Source organism: Haliotis cracherodii, unplaced genomic scaffold (genome assembly GCF_022045235.1).
Source record: "Haliotis cracherodii isolate W230 unplaced genomic scaffold, xgHalCrac1.p SCAF_9, whole genome shotgun sequence".
NCBI lineage: Eukaryota > Metazoa > Mollusca > Gastropoda > Lepetellida > Haliotidae > Haliotis > Haliotis cracherodii.
In genome coordinates, this window is record NW_027266343.1 from 10,578,491 (window position 1) to 10,605,173 (window position 26,683).

At 41.0% G+C, this 26,683-nt stretch overlaps 1 protein-coding gene across 1 annotated transcript; it reads right to left on the reverse strand.

Annotated features, from left to right (window-relative positions):
* Nucleotides 1-4,356: 4,356 nt before the first annotated feature.
* Nucleotides 4,357-25,591, reverse strand: LOC139452963 (sodium-dependent multivitamin transporter-like). The gene is made up of 16 exons (XM_071234587.1): nucleotides 25,256-25,591; nucleotides 17,530-17,598; nucleotides 17,325-17,376; nucleotides 17,013-17,080; nucleotides 14,901-14,981; nucleotides 13,849-13,922; nucleotides 12,886-13,023; nucleotides 12,097-12,232; nucleotides 11,426-11,514; nucleotides 10,873-10,991; nucleotides 10,084-10,154; nucleotides 9,233-9,319; nucleotides 6,822-7,030; nucleotides 6,045-6,151; nucleotides 5,108-5,223; nucleotides 4,357-4,440 (listed from the first exon to the last, which is right to left on the reverse strand). The coding sequence occupies exons 1-16, from the start codon at nucleotides 25,589-25,591 to the stop codon at nucleotides 4,357-4,359; spliced, it is 1,836 nt and encodes a 611-aa protein (XP_071090688.1).
* Nucleotides 25,592-26,683: the final 1,092 nt, after the last annotated feature.

The following is a 26,683-nucleotide window of genomic DNA, read 5'->3' on the forward strand; positions in this document are numbered from 1 at the left end:
TTTGAAATATTTATCACTGATATTGAAGGTCCAATTCACTCTCAAGGTTAAACACTCAAAAGTGATAACTCATGAAGGATTGAAGTGTAAGGTCAAGGCTATAGTGAAGGTCATTCATAAAGTATTTCTGTCATTAAAACTAAAATGCCTATTTCTGGAGATAGTTGTGAAGTATTAAGAATGTAGTTGTTATATTATTCGAATACATATATATGAGCAGTGGTTACAACTCACAGAGTCAAATTAACTCTCAATCTCTTTTGGTAAAAGCATTCACAGTAAATAAGGATGAGGTCACTGTAATACAATAAAACTAGGGTGGGGCACACTTAAATGAAGTTGGTATGTCTGGATATACATGTAACAAGTACATGTACCTTAACAAATAATCTTATTATTATCTCACTAGGACCAAAGGCCCAAGTGAGCACATTGTCGATGACTTTTTCTGTCTGAACGTGCAATTTAAGGATATAATTATAGGAAAACTGATGTTTGTTCATTAAATACGCTTAACACCTGAAAAGAACACTTATCTTCTCCAAAAATGCATGCCCATAGATCTCAGTTTTAGGAGGATATTTACAACTAAAATAACACAGAATATTACAACAGCTATCTGATATGCACAGGCTAACATTATTTCCCAGAAACAAGACATGATGAAAATTTGCATCCGGATACCTTCCGGAAACCTTCAGCAACCTTTAAATTTCTTGGTAAATTTAAGTGAACAAAATGCACACCCAAATGTTGACACTATTTATAAGGTTTCCGGAAGGTATCCGGCCCGGATCCAAAGTGGAAGGTATCCGGAAGGTTTCCGGATAACGGAAACCGAAACTTTTTTTGCTGTGCGAGTGACTAAATATTGGCTTGTTACGCCGAAGTAGTTCTGTTACCCAGATGGATACAACATGTGAATATGAATTGTCTGTGCAAGAGAATAACCAGCCTAGGTTTTCTGCCGAAACAGATTCCACTTGTCGTAAAGGGTAAATAGCTGTGGAAATTACTGAAAATCGGTAATGAGATTAGGCTTTCGCGAAAAGGGTAAGCATGTCCTGCCCTACCGGTTGCCCAAAATGCCGCCGTGATCTTGCTGGAATATTGTTAAAAACAGCGACCACCCTCATTCACTCATTCTTGGTTCCCTATCGGTAGCCCCAATTGCCGCCGTCATCTTGCTGGAATATATTTAAAAACAGCGACCACCCTCACTCACTCATTCTTGGTTCCCTATCGGTAGCCCCATTTGCCGCCGTCATCTTGCTGGAATATATTTAAAAACAGCGACCACCCTCCCTCACTCATTTTTGGTTCCCTATCGGTAGCCCCAATTGCCGCCGTCATCTTGCTGGAATATATTTAAAAACAGCGACCACCCTCACTCACTCATTCTTGGTTCCCTATCGGTAGACCCAATTGCCGCCGTCATCTTGCTGAAATATATTTAAAAACAGCGACCACCCTCACTCACTCATTCTTGGTTCCCTATCGGTAACCCCAATTGCCGCCGTCATCTTGCTGGAATATATTTAAAAACAGCGACCACCCTCACTCACTCATTCTTGGTTCCCTATCGGTAACCCCAATTGCCGCCGTCATCTTGCTGGAATATATTTAAAAACAGCGACCATCCCCACTCTCTCATTCTTGGTTCCCTATCGGTAGCCCCATTTGCCGCCGTCATCTTGCTGGAATATATTTAAAAACAGCGACCACCCTCACTCACTCATTCTTGGTTCCCTATCGGTAACCCCAATTGCCGCCGTCATCTTGCTGGAACATATTTAAAAACAGCGACCACCCTCACTCACTCATTCTTGGTTCCCTATCGGTAGCCCCAATTGCCGCCGTCATCTTGCTGGAATATATTTAAAAACAGCGACCACCCTCACTCACTCATTCTTGGTTCCCTATCGGTAGCCCCATTTGCCGCCGTCATCTTGCTGGAATATATTTAAAAACAGCGACCACCCTCACTCACTCATTCTTGGTTCCCTATCGGTAACCCCAATTGCCGCCGTCATCTTGCTGGAACATATTTAAAAACAGCGACCATCCCCACTCTCTCATTCTTGGTTCCCTATCGGTAGCCCCAATTGCCGCCGTCATCTTGCTGGAATATATTTAAAAACAGCGACCACCCTCACTCACTCATTCTTGGTTCCCTATCGGTAGCCCCAATTGCCGCCGTCATCTTGCTGGAATATATTTAAAAACAGCGACCACCCTCACTCACTCATTCTTGGTTCCCTATCGGTAGCCCCAATTGCCGCCGTCATCTTGCTGGAATATATTTAAAAACAGCGACCACCCTCACTCATTCATTCTTGGTTCCCTATCGGTAGCCCCATTTGCCGCCGTCATCTTGCTGGAATATATTTAAAAACAGCGACCACCCTCACTCACTCATTCTTGGTTCCATCTCGAAACCCCTTCACCTTCAGAAGTCAGCCAGACGCAGTGGGGATCAGTGTGAGAGAACTGGCTCAACTCTCTATTGCGTGTGGTTGGAAGCGAAAAAATGGATCTTGTAGTCACAAATGGTATAATTATATTTATGAGGATAGCCATTGTTTTATTCCCGTCGCTTACTTCACTTAAAAAGAAATATCAGTGTCGGCAAAGGCGTATCTCGAGGCCCGTACCGTAAATGTTATTGAGAGAGTAGGTCTGTACATTCTAAAAGGCAGAACATGTTGCAGTCAGAATATCGACCGAAACAGATACCATTGGGCTGAAAAGGCAAGAAAGCCGTGAATATTATATGAATGGATTATCGGAATTATATGAGTGGATCGCTGAAAAAAATGAATAAATAGTAAACTACACTGAGAGAAATGTAAACACCTTCGTGTGGGGTTACTTTGGTAAAATGTGGTATTTAAATGAGTGTGTGAGTGAGTATGGTTTTACGCCGCTTTTAGCAATATTCCAGCAATATCACGGCGGGGGACACCAGAAATGGGCTTCACGCGTTGTACCCATGTCGGGAATCGAACCCGGGTCTTCGGCGTGACTAGCGAACGCTTTAACCACTAGGCTACCCGACCGCCCCTGTATTTAAATGAATTTAATGTTATAATATGTCACTGTCCTTATGTTAGGTATGTGTCATAATTGGTAAATGCGATGTTTATAACGTTTATTCATATCTGTTGTTCGTTGTTTGATTGAGTGAGCGACTATGGTTTAACGTCACATTTAGCAGTATTCCAGCAGTATCATAGTGGAGACACCAGAAATGGGCTTCACACATTGTACCCTCTTGGGAATCGAACCCGGGTCTTCGGCGTAACGAGAAAATGCTTTAACCACCTGGCTAATCAAAACCTCCGTTAGTGATTTGAAAAGAAATGGTCCTTCTCTTCTAGTATGTGGAATTACACCTATCTACATACGAATTTTAACATAGATTAGTCCTTATTAGCGTCCACAATATGTGTGACCACTTACTGGCGTAAAATGAGACACATCTTCCATAACCATACGACTATCGAGGCAACGAAAGGAAGAGAGGGAATTGCTGTTTTCAATGCGTTGACTTGTTCTCCCCCGAATTGAATAGAAGTGAGGTGAAATGGGTTTTAAAGTCGCGTCCAAGATTATTGCACTTATAAAGTCATAGTGCATGCACGTGCGTGTGTGTGTTTGTGTGGCTGTTTGTACTAGTCCCGAGTAATGCCGATTTATAGTGCTAGCTCACTGAGATACCATGCCGCAGTTTAACATGAATACCCCACTCAGACAAAGTATACTGACTCCGAGCGCACCAGTCCTTGTTTTAATGCCGAGCGCCAGACAGGGTAACAACAAGTATCATCTTTTAACATCTTTAGGTATGACGCGGTCAGGGATCGAACCAAGGATCTTCCGCTCTCCGCGCGGACGCCCAACCATTAGACCACGGAGACGATCCGAATTGAATAGAAATTTACATTTACCACAGATACTTGCACCCAAACCGGACAAGTGTCAGTGTTGTGCATTGACTAACCGAACAGTAATCACTTGTGGAGATTGGAAAATATTTGAAATCTTGCATTTATTCGTGCACAATAAAATCCGTGAACATTACCTTGTCAACACATGACGTAAACAGATGCCAAACGCTTCGTTTGTTCGTTTGTTTGTTGTTAAACGCCGCACTCAGCCATATTCCAGCTATAATACGGCAGTCTGTAAATAATCGAGTCTGGACCAGACATTCCAGTGATTGACATCATGAGCACCGATCCACGCAATTGGGATACGATGACATGATTCAACAAAGTCTGACCACCCGATCCCGCCAGTCGCCTCTTACGACAATATTGCTGAGTAAGCAGTTAAACAACAAACAATAGTAACTTAAAAGCGAGTCTCGATGGAGGAGACATGCTGTCGAGTCTTGCATGCAACATCCTTTTCCACTTCACACGATGCGCCTTCCATCTGAAACAATATCACGAAGATAAAGTATCCAGTCTTACAAGATGCTACATGTCGTGTAGTCCTGGTCTTGCACTTTATAGAAATATCTACACAGTTCTGGCATGTAATTGAAATTCAAATGTTCCAGACAACAAATACCCCCCCCCCCCCCTCCCACACACATATATAAACACACACACACACACACACACACACACACACACACACACACACACACACACACACACACACACACACACACACACACACACACATTCACTGGACAACTTTGGTGTTCAAAGAAATACAAATACACACAGCGCCCCTCCCCCCCACACACCGCCTTCCATTACTTTCGGAGGAGATTCACATACTGAAGATTTGCTGGCTGCATGCACATGTTTGACAAAACTGGTTGCCGTACCAGTTTTTGTGAGCCATACATATGTCTGTGACAACATATATTCACATGATACCATCAGTATTTCCGTAAGTACATAATAATACCCAACACTAGTAGGGTGACATTTGGAATTCAGATGTCTGTACGTTCTCTCCCTCCCCTCCCCCTCACACACACACACACACACACACACACACACACACACACACACACACACACTGCACAACCCATCCAATCCTCCCACTACCAAAGCGTTACCCCTGCCTTTTTTTTTATAAAACTTACCGAAACTTCCTTATAATTCTCGGCGTCAACAGTCGCACTTCGTGACTTCAGGTTACACAGTTTTCTTACGAAAGGGAATACCAACTGTGGGTCAAGTGTTTTAGGGTCCCGGCGACCTGGGGTTTTAAAAAGTACAGATATAAATCACAGATTTGATCTCCCTTTTTGTATTTAAGTATATCTGTGCATTTCATTGGGATATATGTCTGGAATGACAACGGTTAGTAAGTGAAGCTAAGAATGCAAGATGGAAAGCACACAGATCAGTTCATCGGGATATCACTTTCAGAACCTTAGTAGTGTGGAATCTTGTGCTTAACATGTTGCCTCAAAAGTACGATGAATCAGTTTGGATCTGAATCAATAGACAACAATAACGACAAAACCGTCATCATCATAATATTAAACATCAACACCGGGAATAGCCTGTAATAATCCGTCGAAACAGATTTTATATGGTTTAAAAAGCAATCTCTAAAGATAAATTAAAGATCAGCCTCTGAAGGGAATTTCTGCAAACACAGTCAATTCAACATTTCCGACATCTTAAGCGCCTATTAAAATCACTATCAAATAGTGAAGATGCCAGGTGTTCGCCAAAGGTAAGCGGATCCTGCCCGACGGTAGCACCCGTCACTAACACATGCACTTTTAGCATCAAATTTTGTTGAACACATTTGCAAACAATATACCTGAAGCTATATTAATCAAAGTAATAGGAGATAACATATAAAAAGAATGATTATTAAGTTATTATTATAAATAATTCTTCTTATTTAATGAACCCTTCTGTACTTTTATAATTATTGATGAACTATATTATTTGTAATTGTGTTTTTGTGAGGGGTATTCTAAATTGTGATAACTTGGGCCCGATCCTTAGCACGCGTTTGTGAAAGAAAAAAATCAAACTCAACTAAATCCGCTTGTTACAAACCTGTTACTAACGAAACCCCAACCCCAACAACGACAGCAATCACCATGCCTGTGGTCCCGTACCAACAGTAGGAGAGATCGTAGATGTGAAACGTTGGGGCTGTTTTACTGCAGATAGAAAAGAATAGTATTCGTTAGGTTGCTGTTTAACGCCGCATTCAACAATATTTCGGCGGCGGCGGCGGCTGCGGCGGCTGCGGCGGACTGTGATTAACCGTGTCTTGACCAGACAATCCAGTGATTCACCTCATGAACATTGGGATGAGATGACATGCACTCCACCAAGTCACCCGGCCTAATCATCCAATCCATTTAGTCGCTTACAAGGCGACAAGGCTGCTGTGGTCCTATATTCCTACCAGGAATTCCTACGCTTGAGAAACTAAAACTACAATGTATCCTACCAGGTCGGACCTTGTACTGCAAAGAGGTCTCAGCATCATGAGCACTTCGATCGATGTTTGGCACGAAGCAGTTCATACAATTTGTTTATTCAACGATCCTTTCGTAAACACAGGAGACATATTTTATGTTTGAAAGCATTTATGAAACATTTTCCATTTTAACAGTACAATGACAATTCACAGAAATTAATTGCACCTAAAACACAATCATTCTACCCAAAAGGCGCTCATTATGTTAATTCCAGAATGAGTGAGTAACATGTTACGCTGTAATCCAGTAATTCGGTGTATGGTCAAGATAGACACAATTCCCCATTCTGCAACCCCCATGCTTCTTAACAGTTTGTAGAACATATCACAATATATTTTCCTACCTTTGTGGAGGTGCCATGGAAGTTACTTCATGGTCGGTGCTGCCATTAGTGTACATGGGAAATAGTGTTCCGTTATCCATTGCACTGTTATTTGCGCATGCGTAAGATGGTGCCGGATGTAGTGTAGGGGCTTGGTGTCCATACAGTTGGGCAGTAACGCTGAGACACATATTGAGCACCAGGGCAATAACGCCACCACACAGAGCTCCCTGAAACATCGTCAAACAATTGAGTGAGTGAGTGAGTGAGTTGGGTTTAACGCCGCTTTTAACAGTATTCCAGTTATATCATGGCGTGTCAGCTTAATGTAGGAGGCCCGGGAAGGCCCGAAGTGATGCAGGTCTCAGACGTATGCCACTTCGGGGAAACCCACGAGCACTGGTATGGTGCTGACAAACCTAGAAACATAATCGGGGCGAACCGGGATTCGAACCCACAATCATAGGTTTCTGGGGAACCCAATGGACGCAACTCTGCACAGCGAATCGCGGCGCCTTATACGACTGTGCCAACCGTGCCCCCTCAAACAATTGTGTTACATTTCGAAAATAATGTCATGCAAAAATGTTGTTTGATTTTATCATATCTTCGGAACAAGTATCTATACTCTTAAAAAAAACCAAACTATACATGCATAAATTTTATGACAGTGGACCCGATCGTTTTTGTATGGTAGAAATGTAATGTTATTTCTCAAGTAACAATTAAATTTGATTAAATGTTCGAGTAAACATGCAGATTGCCCGAAACGTATTGTTGTGACGTCGCGACGGGGCAATTCGCCCAAACGATTAGATTGACCATCTTTAACTTGTGGAGACGTTACAACACCACCGACAGCGTTCGTGACAGGACAAGGTCAGGACGACCTCGCGTTTCAACGCCTGGCCAAGATCGCTACATCCGGGCACGAGACCTGCGGGTCTGTTTCATCATGGCGACGTCAACAGCCTCACATGTACCGGAACTGCGTATCGGATCAGACTGTTCGAAATCGTCTGAAAGCAGCAGGTATTCTAGCTGGGCGACCAGTGCGAACATCCTGACGCCGCATCACCTCCCTGAACTTCTGCAGTGGTGTCATCAAGCAAGATGGAGACGTGTTCTGTTCACAGACGAGTCCCGTTTTCTGCTGAGACGTGCTGATGGACGTGCCCGTTACGCTGAACACTGCGTTCAGCAATTGCATCGTGTTGGAGGGGGAAGCGTCATGGTGTGGGGAGGCATCCATCACGGAGGCCGGACAGCACCTTGTGAGAGTGGATGGTGCTCTGAATGGTCTACGCTACCGAGACGAGATCCTGCAGCGCAACGTTGTCCCCTCCATCAACGTCAATGGCGGCATCTTTCAGCCAGACAACGCCAGACCCCTCGTCGCACGTTTTTGCACAGAGTTTGCACAACGTGACTACGCTACCCTGGGCTGCCCGCTCGCCAGACTTGTCCCCTATTAAACATCTGTGGGATGTGCTGGAAGGTCAACCAGCGCCACAGACACTTCAGGAACTGTTTGTTGTGCTAGAGTAGGAGTGGCAGAACATCCCCGGGCTTTCATTCGGACTCATTCGTCTATGGGCAGTCACCGCCATGAGGTGATAGCAGCTCGAGGAGGCCATAATCGTTACTGACTTTCCAGCTAACCCGGACGTCTTTGCACCTGCTTTTGTTAAGTGCATAATGCACATCAATAATTTAGCTACACATTCCACTATTTATAAATTTCATGAAATCTAAACTCGAAAAATAAACCCAGTTGCAATCCTGATGTATAGTTTCTCTTTTTGAAGCGTATTTATATGTTAAGTTTTATCAGCATTGTCCCCCTTCCCTGCCCCGGTGTAGTGTGTGTGTACACCACACCCATGCCCCCTATCAGTGGGAAATCCGAAGAATTCAACTGTTGACTTCAGTTGATCGCCTGGTCAATCTCTGTGACTAGACTGATAATGTCTCATTATGACCCGATGACATGGTGCCTTGCTGATGCTTTAATTCACTGTTTTGCCAGGCCAAGAATCGATTTAACAGGGCTCATGTAGCTCCAATATTAAATGACTGAGATCAATAGCATTATTTTTACACGTTTATACTTCAGAGTGAGTGACTGAGTGAGTTGGGTTTAACGTCGCTATTAACAGTATTCCAGTTATATCACGGCGTGTCAGCTCAATGTGGGAGGAAAGCCCAAAGTGATGCAGGTTTCAGAACGTTTACCACTTTGGTGAAACCCACGAGTACAGGTATGCTGCTGACAAACCTAGAGACATATTCGGGACAAACCTGATTCGAACCCACAATCATACTTTTCAGGCGTGCCCAAGGGACGCAACTCTGCACAGCGAATCGCTGCGCCTTAGACGACTGAGCCACCCCCTTTATACTTCAGAACGCTAATGTAGGATTTGTGTTACCATTCTGTTGGTCCATGGAATCAAAGCTCCTAAGAGAAACATTCCAAGAAGAGGACCCCCGGTAGCACCAAAGGCTGCTAGGGAAGACTGAAATATAGATATGGTAAAGGCATTCACAGCATTATGCCATTGTATGTTATAAAATACCTTACAACTATGCAACTATCGGTACATATTCTGTTCTATCTGCGAATATATACGTATATATGTGTATATCTGCGTATATACATGTATGTGTACAGGCGTATATTATGAGTTGTAGCAGGATCACTCCGGGTACAGTGGGGTTGATGCGTTTCATCGGCGGGTGATGTAAAACCGAACGAGGGACACATGGGCTGGTTAGCTTTATCATCAGCTCAGGGCCCCTTACCCCATCTACGCTCAGTCCAGACAGCGAATGGGACTTCTCCCGGAAGCCCTGCCAAGTGGAACCCACCAAGAACGTTTCTGAGACTTTGAAATAATATTTAGTGAACATAATTTAATATCCTTCGCAGATACACACATATACACCCCGATATACGCATATATTGAGATATACACATATACACCCAGATATACACGTATATACGCAGATATACATGCGTTGCTTCTTAAGTTGAAACGCGAAGGTTAAACTAAGATATCGTTCTGTACGGTACTAAATTGTGAAATCAGTAAATAATTAATCACACATGATCAATGCAGAATAAACTTATTTTATTGAAACACAGAGGATATGTGGCAGCAGCAGTAACCAAACTCTCCCTATTATATAAGTTTGTTCACTCAAGAATGTCAAGAATGTGTCTGAAATACATGAATAGGATATACAATTGTATTGTAATCTTTCCGCTTTTTAATCCTACCTGTGTCAGAGGGCCTTTCATTGAGTCGGCAGCATAAGCCAGTCCAATCGCCAGTAAGCCATACACAAACACTGAAAGATAAATCTACGCTTTTAGCAATATTCCAGCAATATCACGGCGGGGGACACCAGAAATGGGCTTCACACATTGTACCCATGTCGGGAATCGAACCCGGGTCTTCGGCGTGACGAGCGAACGCTTTAACCACTAGGCTACCCGACCGCCCCCCTATATAAACAACTCAGAGTGGATGTTAATGTAAGTAAAGATAAGATGTATGGATGAACAACCCCTTATTTCATTTGCAACGTTTCGATGTAGGTTCTAACACCGTTATCAAGCAATTGATAGGTGTTAGAACCTACAGCGAAACGTCGCTCTTAATTGTAATAAAGAAGTTGTTCATCCATAAATCTTATCTTTACTTAGTACTGCAACTTCGAAAAACCTATCAAAGAAGTGGATGTTAATATATTGACTCTTGGCTTAAAGGTTAAAGACTGGTGACGTTTTACTGCTTAAAACAAGTCTGCAGATTAGACACTGATTTTCAAAATCCCATGCTGCATTAACGTGTACCTTATGTCAGGTGTGTTCACACACAAGTCAAAAAATAATAATAAGTACCTTGTATTGCGCCAGATTCCATTACACTGGTAATGGGTAGACGTTGCAAAAACAACAAATATAATTCATAGTCTATTGGTATATATGGAGAAGACGTTTAAACGATCATAGATTTTTCTATAACGTTCGCGGTGTGTGCGTGTGATGGTCTAGTTCCTTTACCTAACACTTTGGCTATTATTGTCACAACACGATCTGATGTTCTGTTCCTTTGAAGGCACGGTCGAAGAATATCCTCAACAGTGTTGGCAGCTAAACCGTTTATTCCAGAGGACAGGGTGCTGAGAAAACAACAGGAAGAACAACCATTATGCCTCGTGGAATATATTGAAGAGGACACTGGTTTACTGTGCTTTATATTGTATTTCCAGGGTTATGTTTTGTTTGTTTGTTATTTAACGCCGCACTGAGCAATGATCCAGCGATATGACGGCGGTCTGTAAATTATTGAGTCTGGACCAGACAAATCAGTGATTGACATCATGAGCATCGATCCACGCAATTGGGACCGATGACATGCATCAACTAAGTCAGCGAGCCTAACCACCCGATCCTGTTTGTCGCCTCTTACGAAAAGCATGGTCACCTTTTACAGCAAGCATTGGTTGCTGAAGACCTATTCTACCCAAGATCTTCATGGGTCTCCGGAGGTATGTAACCCAGTCAATAATTAGTACCTATTTGTATCACCAGCCATCTGTCCCTGAACACATACCTGAGCGCCCCACTAAACAGGGTAGACAAGTACAGACCAGTCACTCCTGGGTATGGTGACAACAGGTTCATCATGAAGTAAGGCATCAACTACAAAGAGAACGTGCATCTGAGACAGCAGTGTGTGAGTGAGTGATATTCGGCGTGTCAGCTTGATGTGGGAGGAAAGCCTGGTTTTTACCACTTTGGTGAAACTCACGAGCACGGGTATGGATCGGGGCGAACCGGGATTCGAACCCACAGTCATAGGTTTCTGGTGTGCCCAAGGGACGCAACTCTGCACGGCGCCTTAGACGGATGGGCCACCCGTGCTCACAGTTCTTTTGTAAGTTAAATACACATATCACGATGTTAAAAATCTGTTGTGTTTTTCACAAGCGAACACTACCAGAAAAACACATTGCCTTCCACCAGAAAATTCAGTATTTTCCTCGCCTCTGAAGTCATAATCATTCGACCATACATATTGCCTTCTGGAGAACATGCGTGTTTCACAGAGCAGATCAACTTTTATCGAGGACATCCTGTATTATCAGAAGAATAACAAATCACAACTCTTTTTCATGCCACTTCATGTGTGCTCCGTTTGAAATATGTTTTTGTATCGATACACGACCGCACGATGCCAAACAGACACAATAAACATATATTTGTTTGTGTCTAGATTATTACCTGGTTCCTATTAGACACGTATCCCGCCTCGTAGGGATCACATCCAAGTTCGTAGAAAAAACCAAAGAGAGTCAATCCTGTCATGGTAAGCAACAACCCATACACAATCACCATCGGGATGTTCAGGAGATAGGCTCTAAAGTGAAGGCAGTAACACAATATGAGTATATCACAACATGAGAGAAGATAACGGACGTAGGCTTATTCTCAAAGGGAAGTGATTATATGCATACAAATTTGTTCATAATTAATTCACAGAGGCGATTGTGTCAGATTTGAATTTGGATGCCATAAATTACGTTGCTTAAGTGTCAGCTCAGTGGATTCGTATGACATACACTTGCACCGATGGGTAATTATCAATATTCCTGATAGTCAAAACCCTACATTATAACTTTTAAAAAAAGAAGATAATACTGAAATAGAATAAATAGTAAATAGAATACACACCCTGCTTGATTCCTTAAACAGCTTAGAGTTTGTGACTGAATACACGCCACTTTGAATTGTAGTATTTTTTTTATAACTCGTTCGTACGTGTATGTGCAAGGGAATGCTGGCGCCAGATCAATGATCATAATATCTGCCAATCTGGAATCATACCTACTGTCAACTGATTCAAGTAAGCCAAAAGGGCGCATTTCTGAACAAAGGATTTCTAGTTCCTCGGACACAGAAAAGTACTTATTAGATGACAAAAAGCCACAGTGCGGACGTACATTCTACTCCACCCATTGCCTGTAGGCAGTCATTTATGATAACGAAACTAAAGCTTTTAATCCCACTTACATTTTGGCTCCTTTTGGTGTTCCGATCGCAGAAATTCTTTGCACCATTGTCTGACTGAAGAGGCTGACATACCAGTTACAAAAACCACCAACCACAAGTCCCCATACTGTATGCCGTACCCTCGGATCAGGATCAGTTCTAGTAAATTAATGTTTATAAGTCATAAGTCATACGCATTGTTAATGAGTGATGTTTAAGCTTTGAACAGTATATCACGAAAGGTCAGCATAATGTGGCAGGAAAGCAAAAAAAATTGCAACTATGAAAGTGCTGCAACTGTGCCCAGGGTTTGCCAGGTGGTGGCCCGGTGGTTGCCCAGTGGTTGCCCAGTGGTTGCCATGTGGTTGCCCAGTGGTTGCCCATTTCCCTAAATGTGCAACTGTGAAAGGGCTGCAACTGTGCCCAGGGGTTGACAGGTGGTGGCCCGGTGGTTGATCAGTGGTTGCCACGTGGTTGCCCAGTGGTTGCCCAGTGGTTGCCCATTTGCCCAAATGTGCAACTGTGAAAGGGCTGCAACTGTGCCCAGGGGTTGCCAGGCAGTGGCCCAGTGGTTGCCCATTTGCCCAAATGTGCAACTGTGAAAGGGCATCTTTGAACGGTATATCACGATATGTCAGTATAATGTGGAGGGAAAGCATAACATGTACAACTGTGAAAGGGCTGCAAATATGCCCAGGGGTTGCCAGGTGGTTGCCCAGTGGTTGCCCAGTGGTTGCCGAGTGTCTACGGATAGTCATTTAATACACAAAGAGTAATCTACAATCCTTGTTCCTGTTAAACTTTGATTCTACATACACTTGTGAACACATTATGTAACAGTAATAAAATACTATTGGGAAAAGGTATCTGTAAGTTATGGCACACACTTCAAGTCTCAATGGCTATTCTTTCAAAGGGAATAGCAATCTTAAAGGAAGAAAAATGAATTCCTTGTTTGTTTTATCATATTGTGCTGGTGCGTACTCATCAAATTGTAGTCTCCCTCCGTCCAGTGCGACTCTTGCTACCGTCGTCACACCTCCAGCCTTCATTATTCCCTAAAAGAGTGAGTGAGTCAAAGAATACGTCGCTTAAAGGAATTATGCCAGCAATACCACGGCTGGTGAAACAGAAATGGACTTTACACATTATGGCCCTGTGGGGAACGAACCTGGACCTAAGGTCTAGAGGGAGAAAAACGTATATGACTTGTTTTACGCTTTTAGCAATATTCCCGTTGAAACGCAGAAATTATCTTTACTCAATACTCGGAACCCGTATCGCAGCATTTTTTATGTCCGGTAGTTCCGATATTTTTTACATCCGCACCCAAGCGTTAGTTTACTTATGCAGTAACTAGGAAGTGCTCGCTTCCTAAACAATTTCAATTTCTTCGGAATGTTCCGTCTACCCTTAGTAAGCTTACAGTAGTAATTGCATTCTGTATATCATCTTGCTCAACATTAGAACAGGTATGCATGGTAACTGGGAATATATAAAACTGTATGTCACATGAACATATACCTTCATATTCATGTATGTTTATACTGATCGAGGACAAACGTCAAAGTCTTTGGCCTTGTAAACAGCATTGAAGATACTGTCCATTGGCACTCATATAATGTACTCCTAACGACTAAAGTCGACCCTTACATTGATTAACAGCAGCAAAGTTTCACCTAAATTATCCTGCTATTGATTCTGAAGACATTAAACATAAGGAAAAGGATCGTATTCAGTGGGATTTTTAAAACAATATTCCTCCAGGTGGTTGTACAAGTTATAGATGTTGGCTATCAGACTGTGAGTATTCTTTCATTGCTTAGTCTATATTTAAGACATGTCACGGCCTGTAAAATGACCTTAACCAGTGCTGGACAGCAGGAGCAAATATCAAGACCATTGGCATAAAATGACACTCAGGAAATCAGCCAACAAGGTTTCGCGCTGGAACCAGATCATCTCAATGTCATCGTCAATCAGTTAGTACAAGAAGCATGCTGTACTGAGGATCTATTGTGTGCAGATGGGCATACCAGAACAATGGCAGTCAGCATCCCTCCAAGCATGATCATGGACTGGAACACGTCTGTCCACACCACACTCTTTATGCCTCCCTGTAGTGTGACAATCAGTTTATTGACCACAGTATATCCTTGAAACACATAGCAATCAAGTCAATAGTCAATAACATTTAAAACTGTATACATCTCATTGGACAATAAACTATCGTAACTGAACAGTTAACGTTTCATGATATATTTTATGTGTGGTTCATGTGAACTTAGTTCAACATTTATTCTACGATGAATTTCGAAAATACTCGAATTTGATTGGTCAGTCAGAGGTACCAAATTGCAATAAACCCCCTCTGAATGAAACAGCCGATTTGACTGAAGCCAATATTATTTTAATATTACTTCAATTACAGTCATTGTCGGTTGGCATATTTAAACAAGAAAACAGCGTTATCACTATCCCTATTGGACACATACGATTTAGTTGTAGTGAATATAAACTATAAACAAGAGTCCTATAAGCCTTAAGAAGAGATAGGCACTTGGACCGCTTATGTCATTAGAAGAAATAATTCAATGAGAAATTAATACACACAAAAGACCCCTTCTCTGGAAAAAATAACTCAATGATGTCATGCAAAAAAGTTGTTTGATTTTATCATGTCTTCGGAATAATAATTATCTATATATCTGATGTTAAGTTTGACCTGCCATATCCCCTTCCCAGCCGCGGTGTAAAATCTCTTAGATAAGCTAACTACAGTAGTTTCTGAGAAAACTTGTCTCCACTGCACACACTATGAACTTACTTAACATGGATCGAGGGCGTAACTTGTAAACAAATAATTTACGGGAGCAACTTTCAAAATCAATCTTGACAAGTCGCAACTGTGTAAAAACATAATTTACAGGACCAATGTTCGAACTCAGTCTTGACAGGTACCTCTCAGATAAGCTTGCAAAATTTTATTCTTATAACGTCAGTAGATTCTGAGAAAACTTGCCACAATTTCACGCAGTATGCACTAAAATGAAAAGCACGGAGCAAGGGCCATAACTCCAATTTCGACACCAATTTTCGAACTCATTTGAGACCGTGACCAGTAACATTAGTTCGCAAAATTTCATTTTTCTAACTTGATTAGTATTTCAGATAATATGTCCGCATTGAGAAGCGGACGGGCGGACGGGACGAACTTCGTTCCTATATCTTACGCCCCACTTCGTGGCGGGCGATAATAATTATGTGTACAACAAAATTGCTTGAACATATAGAGCGCCATATTTTGTTTAAAGGCTGTTTTTGTGATTCCGTAAATTCTGATCTACAATCTATTCGTAACACTTGACTCATGCCGCTTCACTTAATATATTTGCTAACATCATTTTGCTAGAATTTAATTCAGCCATGGTAAAATGGAGATAAACATACTGTGTTTCAATGTTGATCCAGCTTACCTGCAGATTTAACCGTGATAAATTCCAAATTTCTTCGGTTTCAAATTCAGTTTGAGGGCACTGGTGGCCCTGTCGTCTAAGGCGCCACGATTCGCTGTGCAGAGTTGCGTCCCTTGAGCACGCCAGAAACCTATGATTGTGGGTTCGAATCCCGGTTCGCCCCAATTATGTTTCTAGGTTTGTCAGCACCATACCCGTACTCGTGGGTTTCACCGAAGTGGTAAACGTCTGAGACCTGCATCACTTCGGGCTTTCCTCACACATAAAGCTGACACGCCGCGATATAACTGAAATACTGTTAAAAGCGGCGTTAAACCCAACTCACTCACTCGTTAAATTCATTTTAGCATGGTTAAATGTACAGGTAACCTAGCTCTCCAATAAAACAGGGTATTTTTATCTCCTAAATCACATGCATGGCATTTGAAAAGATACAAATTACCAGTTACTTTGTACTAACCACTACCCACAAGTTGGCACAAGGCAACGCATCCAAAATTCATATGTGCAAATTTTCTTGCAAAAAGATCAGCATCAGCTCCACACAATTAAGACAGATGTGGCTATTGGTAGGAACTTGCATTATATACATATGCACATATCGTGTATTAACATGATCAAATTGACAACGTGAAGACAGTAAAGTAAGGATGAGAAATGTGTGGTACTCACTATGGATGTGTAGATGGTTCCTACAATGCCCACAATCACAATGGATAACCACAGCGGTAGCCCTGCCACTGAAAATTAAACGGAAAACTAAGGATACATAAACAAAACAAAAAATACCATAAAGATATCGTTTGTGCCACTGAAGTGGATGGGTTATGAACATATTTCCTAAAGTGATAACATGCATCAAATCTTGCAGTTAGAAGACGTTTTATCCTTTTGCACAACTATCTAGGTTCAGCCATGCTGGCATCCCAATGGGGTGTGACGTGTAGTTTGATTTAACTGGAATCCAAAAGCGGAAGTACGTACCTGCCTGAAGTGCCAGACCAGGAGAAAGCAGAGCAATTGCCATGTAGATTAACTGGAAATATGAAAGGTAGTATTGTCACTTTTACACCACTGCTCCGTAATAGGGTGGAATCTCCCCAAATCTGATGCACTTTATATCATTTTGGAAATGATTAATTATATCAGAAAGTGACTATGCCCTCTCCCCTTGTCTATCTGTACCTACCGTTTGTAACATCCCAATACAAGTGCCCAGAAGTCGCACAGCATTTGAATCGAACCTCATTCCAAGATACTGTAACACAAGATATGGGTCAACAAGACATGACTATAATAATACCATAACTTATAAATTGGTACGATTTTGTTTATTTTTTGTATATGCAATTGGGGATAAGACAGTTATGGCAAGAAGTAAACATTCCTATGAGCACAGTTGTATTTAGATCTATTGTACACAACTTCAGAGTGAAAAAAAACACTCTCTACTAGGGCTGCAACGAATACACTATGAGGCGAATACGATTCATATCACGAATATAGGGTAACGAATACGAATATTAATTCACAATTACAATAACAAGTCAGCAGATTATGTATTATTTATTATATTCAGTGAAACAATAACATCATAATTTATTTGACATGGCTTGTTAATGATTAATAATTTACAAATTTATATACTGCACTAATGCGACAATGACGAGTGAAAACAATACTATCAAATTTATATATTATTAGAGTGTTGTCATTGAAAGAAATCTATGCATATAATATGTTGTTATGGATATTTTTAGCTACAGGGTATGTAAATATACATGATAGCATATTCATAAATATTCGATTCTAGTGGCCATGAATAACGAATTCAATTAATGAATGGTTACGGTTCGATTCACCGAATATGCGAGTGAATGGTAACAGCCCTACTATCTACATTTCCCAACGTTTCCCTTCTTCAAAGCTTTCAAAGAGCGTCACACGTTTCTTGTTCAATAGATGTTTGATCAGGGTTACAATTGTTTTTATAGTAGACATGTGGAGCGCACATATTTGATGGTGATTCATGAACACACAGTTATAATAAAATGGACTTTGATTTGAGTATGCACCTCTTTTTTTATTTGATAGTGATTCCAAAACACATACTCATGATATAGTCGGAATCGTACAATCCGGACTGGTTTTGGCAGAGATGTCTTATGAATATGGAAAGGGTTTTGCCGCTGTTTATATAATTATAGAAATGGTTTTTGTCATTTTTATTCATATTAAGCGAACAATGGCTACATATTATGATAATCTGGTTTGCATCCAGATATTTCTGTAAATAAGCCCGGTGCTTCATGTTTGTGGTGGACACTTTCTCTACACTGTAAAATCTGTAAATGCCTAATGCAAATATGTTTGTGACGGTTGCCAGCGGTGAGGCAGGATGTGCTCACCTTTTCGCGAACAGCAGGTATCATCACTGTTTGGTAGTGATTCATAAACCCATGCTAATGATGAAGTCGGAATCGTACAACAAAGTCTCCTTTTAACAGACATTTTTTTCTTATTATTATGGTCATGGCTTTTATCACTGATATTTTACCCTTGGTTGATAGTTTTAAGCGCATCTTGGTTCCTAAGTGTGTTTGTAACCTAAACTCGTTTAGAATAGTTTTTTAATCCCAAGTTGTTAGATTCTAAATATGTTCATAATCTAAACGTGTTTAGAACCACATTGTATCTACATGTATATATTCATGATTCATATTTTTCGGATTTTGCCATTAAATGGACATTAAACATGTCCGTTCAAATAAGTACAACTCTACAATCCAGAAATCTTGCATACTGTTGCATTTAACAAAACAAAATGGTATATATGTAGAGGGCAATAACTATTAACAGATAGGACTGATATCGGGAACAAGTACTTCTTTGCATTTTGTCAACCCAATATATCTCCACGCGGTAGAGAGAATAACATATATCATAAAACCTAAGACTATGAAATGTCATGGCTACACATGTGGTTTATGCACCAGTGCTTACGTGAATGAGTGAACTAAACCTTTGATCACGCTTTTTAGTTCACAATACATGCACTCTAACTCTAGCGTGGTAATTAATCATTCTTTTTACCAGCGCTTTCAGCTCCAACGAGCCAATGGCCATGATGTATGATGATATGGAAGAATTGAAGTGAAGTACTCAGGGTTGACTCGGGATCATCAACCGGATTAGAAATTTTTGTTTCTTAAAAGGTTCGTTGTATTTCACCTTCCGCCACTTATGATCACCACTTCTTCGGACATTGAGGGATGGTCCCTTCCTATTCTCATGTTTGATTAGTTACACAAATGTTTGTGAAATTCATCGCAAGTACCAATTATTGTCAACGTTAATTGTATTTGATGTCCTCCTTTCAAGATCACCACTTCTGACATTAAGTAAGAACCCCCTTCTCTTATCACGTACATATACTGAACAACAAAAGTTCCTGTGACATTGAAACAGATTTAATGCAAAGTTATGTTTTTTACCAAATCTGAAACAATTTCGGTTTGCAACGGATAAAAGACTCACGTAAGTATTGAAATGGTTTTATTTGCCATACTGACTTCAGAAAATGCGTGATTTCATAAAAAAACAAACATGAACATGCCAAAATGTCAATTTACAAATCAATAGCGTGTGTGTCCACCTCTTGTTGCGATGCAAGCAACACATCTTCGTCTCATGGAATGGACCAAGCGTCCAGTGGGATATCTGTCCATATCTGCTGGAGCATGTTTCGAAGTTCCCGGAGTGTCTATGGAACACGTGGTTGACGTCGAAGGCGCCGCTCCATCTCATCCCACATGTGCTCGTTTGGTGAGAGATCGGCCAGGGGATGACATTCACGTTGTTTTGTTGAAGAGAATCCTGAAGAAGTCGAGCAATATGAAGCCGGGCGTTGTCATGTTGAAAGGTGATGCCCGGGCCATGACGACGCAAAAACGGTAGAACAACAGGGCCGATGATCTCGTCGCGGTAGCGCTGTCCATTGAGATTTCCCTCTACTATTATTAAACGGGTCCTCTGTCTTGCTGTAATCCCACCCATACCATAACGCTGCCGCCCCCGAACCGATCTTCTTCCATGACACAATGATTGACGTCGGTGCACTCGAATCAGTCCATCGCTGTGGCTGAGGTGAAAACGAGACTCGTCAGTGAATAGAACTTCTCCCAACTGTATGGCCGTCGAGCGTAGACGCTGTCTGCACCACTGTAGACGTGCTTGACGGTGGTTTCCTGTCAAAATGGGACGTCTGGTGGGTCTCCTTGCGACAATCCCTGCACATCTGAGGCGACGACGTACGGTTTATGAAGGTATTCGTTGAAGGCCAGGTTGGAATCGATTTCGTAGGTGTGTTGTTTGAATCCAGTTGTCTTGTCAATTATTGGTTACGCATGGCCTGCCACTCCGAGAAAGGTCTTTGACTGCATTCGTCTGTTGCCAACGTTGCCATAAACACCAAATGGTGTTTCTGCGGACGTTAAATTGTCTTGCAAAATCACCTTGACTCGATCCTGCTTCAAGCATACCAATGGCTCGAAGACGCTCATTTGTGGACAGGCGTGTCATTTTGTAATGTTGAAAAATTGCGTAATTTTGCTGCTTTTCTGAGTGGTTGCTGTCAGCACGATTCTAATCAATGCATATGGAATCCCATTAACGCACATGTTTTTATACCCATTCTTGGGAAGTGAAGTGCATGGCAATATTTAAAACCACACTTTACTTGTTTGAAAAATACACTAACATATTGGTTTCACAGGAACTTTTGCTCTTGAAACAGTAGGGGTTAAATGAAATATATTTTTTTACCAAGTGTTAGAACTATTAACAGATACACCTACCGTGTTTTGAAATTTGATGTACTCCCACTGTAGAGTAGATACCTCTTTATTAAAATGTGGAACCTCGCGCTAAAACGCTCGGTTCAAACTTAAAATATAGAGGTATCTACTCTACAGTGGGACTACATCAATTTTCAAAACACAGTAGGTTTATCTCCATTCTACCATGAGGGCAACAACAGATAGAAGACGGTGCTCTCTTGCAACGCGTAACAACACAGGCACACAGGTCCGCAATCTTAGAACATTCCGAAAAGTGGTCACAGGTAGTTATATCTGTAACAATTATTAGTGACGTTCAAGATTAAAACCACCATAGTCGTGAGTAGTTCAAAATAAGTGTTCAAAACACATAGTTTTTCAAAAGAAGTTGATAAATAACACTCCAAACTTAGTCAAAAGACAAATCTTTTAATTTCTACCAACCTGTTGTACACTGTGGACTGGCTGTCAATTTTTGGAGTTTTGCGAGAGAGGTAAGTTCTTGGAAATCGAACACGCCATCATTTCTATTGTAGGGGTGACAGGTTGTAGAAAAAGGTTTTAAAATGCTTAACAAATATATTTCTCCAACAAACGTTTTGAATTAACATTCTATTATACATTTAACATGTGTAAGTGGTATTAGTTAGTTAGCAATTATCCCCAGTAAACAATAATAACATCAAAATATATGCCTCTCCACCCCGAACTTGGGTGTGGCAGAACTTGACCTACATTACGGTTACTCACACCTCGCAGCTGTCAATGGCTGACAATCCTGTGTTTACATTCTCCGTTGCTAGGTAAAAGAAGCTAAATGACAACCCCGATCTATGATGTGGTTCAACATTAACCTGTAGATTGACTGGGAATGATCGAGCCCGCTGGTACAATATGATTACCAATGGAACTGAGTATGACTGAACAGCCGCTTTTTAGCCTGCCGACGAGCCGGACATTTTGACACGAGGTAGGTCTTATCTCTGTATCTGCATGGTGTGACCTGTCAATTTCAAGATTTCACGGATCAAAAGCCAGACAGTGACAGAACTTAGACATTTGTGGCCCAGAAATAGTGGGTCGTGTATGATTTTGTTAATTGTGCGTGTTCTGAAATGAATTTCAAGTTTGATAAGCTGTCACTTCATTTGGGACATTGTTTTCGTGGACTTTCAAAAGGGAGTGTTTTCTGATGGACTTTCAAATCCCCTCCTGCCAAATTCTAACGGTGTGTGGTTGACGGAGATAGCAACGAATATCGATCACAAAAAAGGTTTGTAAACAACATGTTGTCATGAATAAAGTTGTTTCAAACAATTTGTATAATGTTATATTTTACTTTCATTGTCGGTTGTTTCAATGAGGAAATAGCTTAAATTGTTCCGATTCTGATCACCATAGAACATTTCCCTAACAGTTTCATGAACATTTCATTTGTATGCAAAAGATATGCCTTCGTTAAATCTTTTAATGTCATCACCGAAGCAGTCAGGGTTGTGGCCTAGAAGGCCCAAAACATCCGATATCAAACTACCGTATTTCCTCTATTTGACCCTATGCCGTCTATTAATTTCGCGAGAGCCCTTGACTCGGCGTGTATTAGAGACATGGCTGGTATTAGGACCCAGCGTGTATTTGAGGAAATATAGATACGTTTTACAGTTCATATGGGGGTGATCGATATCAATATCATGTTAGAATGAGAGTTGTTGGCGACAAAAATCCCATGCAAGAATGTTTATGTCTGTAAGATATAACACACATGCTTCACGCAGTAATGCCACACACGTCCGTAACGAGTCATACCTGACTTTCATGCTTTCAAGGAAGGTTGATTAATCTCTGTGGACCATTATTTCTGTCAATCATACTGATCATGTTTATCATACAGTTGTCATTTACGTGACTTCATTCATCGTTTGTGTATGAACTAGCGACGCGGCGTCTGCAAGGCGCAGAGCTTTGGGGCTATCGGCATGCTGGTATGCTGGAAGATGCAGTGGCCAATACGTTCAATGTTTTAGTCTGATTAGCAGACAGTGGAACAGGTACAAACAAACCCGAGATATTGACGATCGACTCCGATCATGGCGTCCTAGGTCAACGACTAAAGTAGAGGATCGATTGATCCGAAATCAGACTCAAACAGCGAATCAAGTTGATGTAAAGCTATTTATTGTACGACGATTAGAACTCGTCTACATGCAGTTCCATGCTCGACAGCCACGTGTTGTGCAGCCCCTTCCAAATACCAAAATACCTGGGGTAATCGTCTCCGATTCACCTTTGGGCTTGTCTGGCGATGACAAAATGAAGGTCAAGCTAATAACTGCCTGAGCATCATGACATGTTTGGGGGTGGCTCGGTTACGGTGTGGTGTCGCACTGGGATGGCAAGGGACAGTACTATGGGCATAACATACTGACACACTTTGTTGTCCCGTATGCAAGGCGTGTTGGTTGACGTTTGGTTTCAGGACGACAAGGCCCGTGCTCACCATGTGTTCACCAAGCGTCAGTGAGTGAGTGAATATGGTTTTACGCCGCTTTTAACAATATTCCAGCAATATCACGGCGGGGGACACCAGAAATGGGCTTCACACATTGTACCCATGTCGGGAATCGAATCCTTGCAAATTTAGAAAATGAAGATAAACACATTTGAAACATGTTATAATCAACTAAGTATTTAGTGCAGATTAAATGCATCCACTCTGTTAGTATATATGTGTGATACATTTTTTTAATAAAAATTTTGGAGTCGAGACTAATTGAACGCATTGCCTTGTTCTTGCTTAAAATACCAGTCACCACATTATTATGACAGATTATCTTGGAGTGAGTGAGTGAGGAGTGAGTCAAACTATTAAAGTTGCAGCACCACAATAAATAACGCACAAGATCATGTGACTTCACAAATATGGAGTGGCAAACAATTAATTTCAGTAACAAATGCTTAAAAATTTGTTTGTTGCAAGATAATCTTTTCGCATCATTGACAATGTTTTCGTCTATGATGGTCATACCAGCCTGGCAGATAATCACTGATAATATCATTAGGATATATGGATTTGAAAACATGGGTTGCTTATGTGGATCGGGTGTTTGTATGCAGGTCTTATTTGAGAGATTTTCAAAGCTAGTGTTGTAAAAGTGAAACTTCCTAACGCAACATTAATGCTCCAAGTACCGGTAACCAAGAATAGCTGCAAAATTGCTGATGCGGCGTTAAGCAATAGTTACTCACTCACGTACCTAGTACCAGTATGTGTATTAACCTTACATGAAGAGGCAATGTTAGTGTATCATGGTTGCTTTCTGTATGTTTGTGTGTGTCTGCCCGATCTGTTTGCTAAACAATGGGTGAGTGAAGAAGCAGAGTATATTTTGTCGGTACCATGTGTTTTTCTAAATTTAGCCTAGCTTTTCTGTCTGAGAGCCTATTTTTTGGCCTACCTTTAGAATACAGTACGACAGACTTTTCAAACACGTGACAATACCCTATGACGTAATTTGTGGTATTTTGTTGCAAGTCACACCGGCGAAACAATGCCCTGTGACGTCAGGGGTCATCTACTGTGCATAAGCTCCTCCCAGTGATCTATCCCAATCTCTACACGCAATGTCATTGAATACACCCAGCAGTGTTGAGAGTTCAAATATTTGTTTACTTAATATAGCTTCCCATTTTTGATGGGAGTCCACTGTCACACACAGCCTAGGTCACTCCCTCACTGACAAGGAAGTTCCTGGTAGGTGCCTACCGTGAGTTGCAGCTTTAACATCACATCGGTATTATCTCAGCCATAAAGTAACGAGCGAAATTAGATTTCTTATGTAAAATGCTGTACAACTATGAGCAAAGAAGCATATATTTAAGAGTACAATAATTATCCCAAATACTAAAACCTTCAAACCAATCCTATATATCAATATTCACATTTAATACGGGCTATAGACCACCAGCTACCAAATCCACTGTCTGTTCCGGTTTTCATTCTTTGCAGGTCAGTATAAGTTAACCCGCCGTCACATTATAATGGAAATAGAACACAAAAGGTGACATCCACTTTCATACCTCATAGACACTTGTGATCCTGAGAGGGTACAGCAGTGGAAGGCTTGTGAACAGACCAGATACGTAGGTGAGAGCAACACCGATGTACAAGTAAAGTATCATTGTCCCATACGTGTACACATCGGCAGGCACCCCTAGCAGGCTGATAGCCGACTGCAGAGTCACAAACATTGAAACAGCCACAGAAAACATCCCCATTCGTCTATTTCCAAGCAAATATCCAGCTTTAGTGTTGTTACCACGGATAGCGAAAAATACACCAATTCCAAGCGAGATTGACAGCACGGAGCCAAGAACAACATAGTCAGATGTACCAAGTCTCTGGACGTTCGCCATTTTGAAAGTATTTTTCTCACACAACTCATATGTGATATTGCTCTCACGTATGCATCGTTAACGTGACACCATGTGGTTGTGACTGGTTGTCCTCTCACCTGGTATAATTAAGACAAAGAGATCACTCATGTTTAAATAGACTCATAAAACCGAGGATATTTCGCTGTTTATACATGTTTCAAAACTAATAAAAAAATATGAAGTGTATTTTTGTCTAGAAGCGGAAATTAGGCGTTATTATTGAACATTAGGGTTCGTCTTCCAGTCAGGGAATTTAAGAAATTGGCTGGACGAAAACATCATGATTTCTATTGCACTGTTACAGAGGAAACCATCAAGCAAAGTATTTAAATATTAACTGTACATTTACAGATTGTGATATACGTTAGCAACGATCATAATGCTCTGTAGCATGTTTGGTATTTGTTAAACGATACTAGATATTGAAGAGTCGGTTTTTAATATACACACACACTTTCCTTGTTGCATTTACACCCAATAGTACTACATGTACCATGTCGACTAGTGATCCCAGTGTACATGTATACTAATTTTAATTCCAGTTTATGCAAACGATGCACGGACATGACCTGTAGATCTAATTAAATGAATATAATAAACGTTTTCGGCTTGTAACTTTAAAACAGACTTTAGAGTTGCGCTCTTTCATCATGAAGAATGGCATACGTTAAAATGCTAATTTAAGATTGAATGCGCCTAAATAGCTTAGGTTTATATTATGTGAGAAACTCATTCATAAACTCATTGTCAGTCTTCACACCAGCTACGCCTATGAAATGAAAGCCCTCATGTTGTCATTTATCTTGCAGGTATTTGAATTACTTTATTTGAATGACTACATTTGTCACTGCAAAGAACTTGAAAACCTGTGTAGACCTGTGTTTTTTTTCAAACAGAGTTATAATTACTGGAAATAATATAAGAACCTACAACAAATTATTTTAAGTACTTCAGGTGTTTTTAAACTCTTTTCAGTGGAGTTGTTATGCAATAGGTTTAATACAGCTGAGCGATACAAGACCTTAATAATTAGACACACTAGTTTTGGTGCACTAGAACCTACAAGTTGTG

Excerpts from the sequence above, each read along its gene's own strand:
- LOC139452963 (XM_071234587.1), bottom strand. The coding sequence starts at position 25,591 with ATGGCGAACGTCCAGAGACTTGGTACATCTGACTATGTTGTTCTTGGC. Across the intron at positions 13,923-14,900 it reads TGCTGACTGCCATTGTTCTG|GGAATAATGAAGGCTGGAGG; the intron begins GTATGCCCATCT and ends TCACTCTTTTAG. Across the intron at positions 11,515-12,096 it reads ACGTGTCTAATAGGAACCAG|TTGATGCCTTACTTCATGAT; the intron begins GTAATAATCTAG and ends TTCTCTTTGTAG.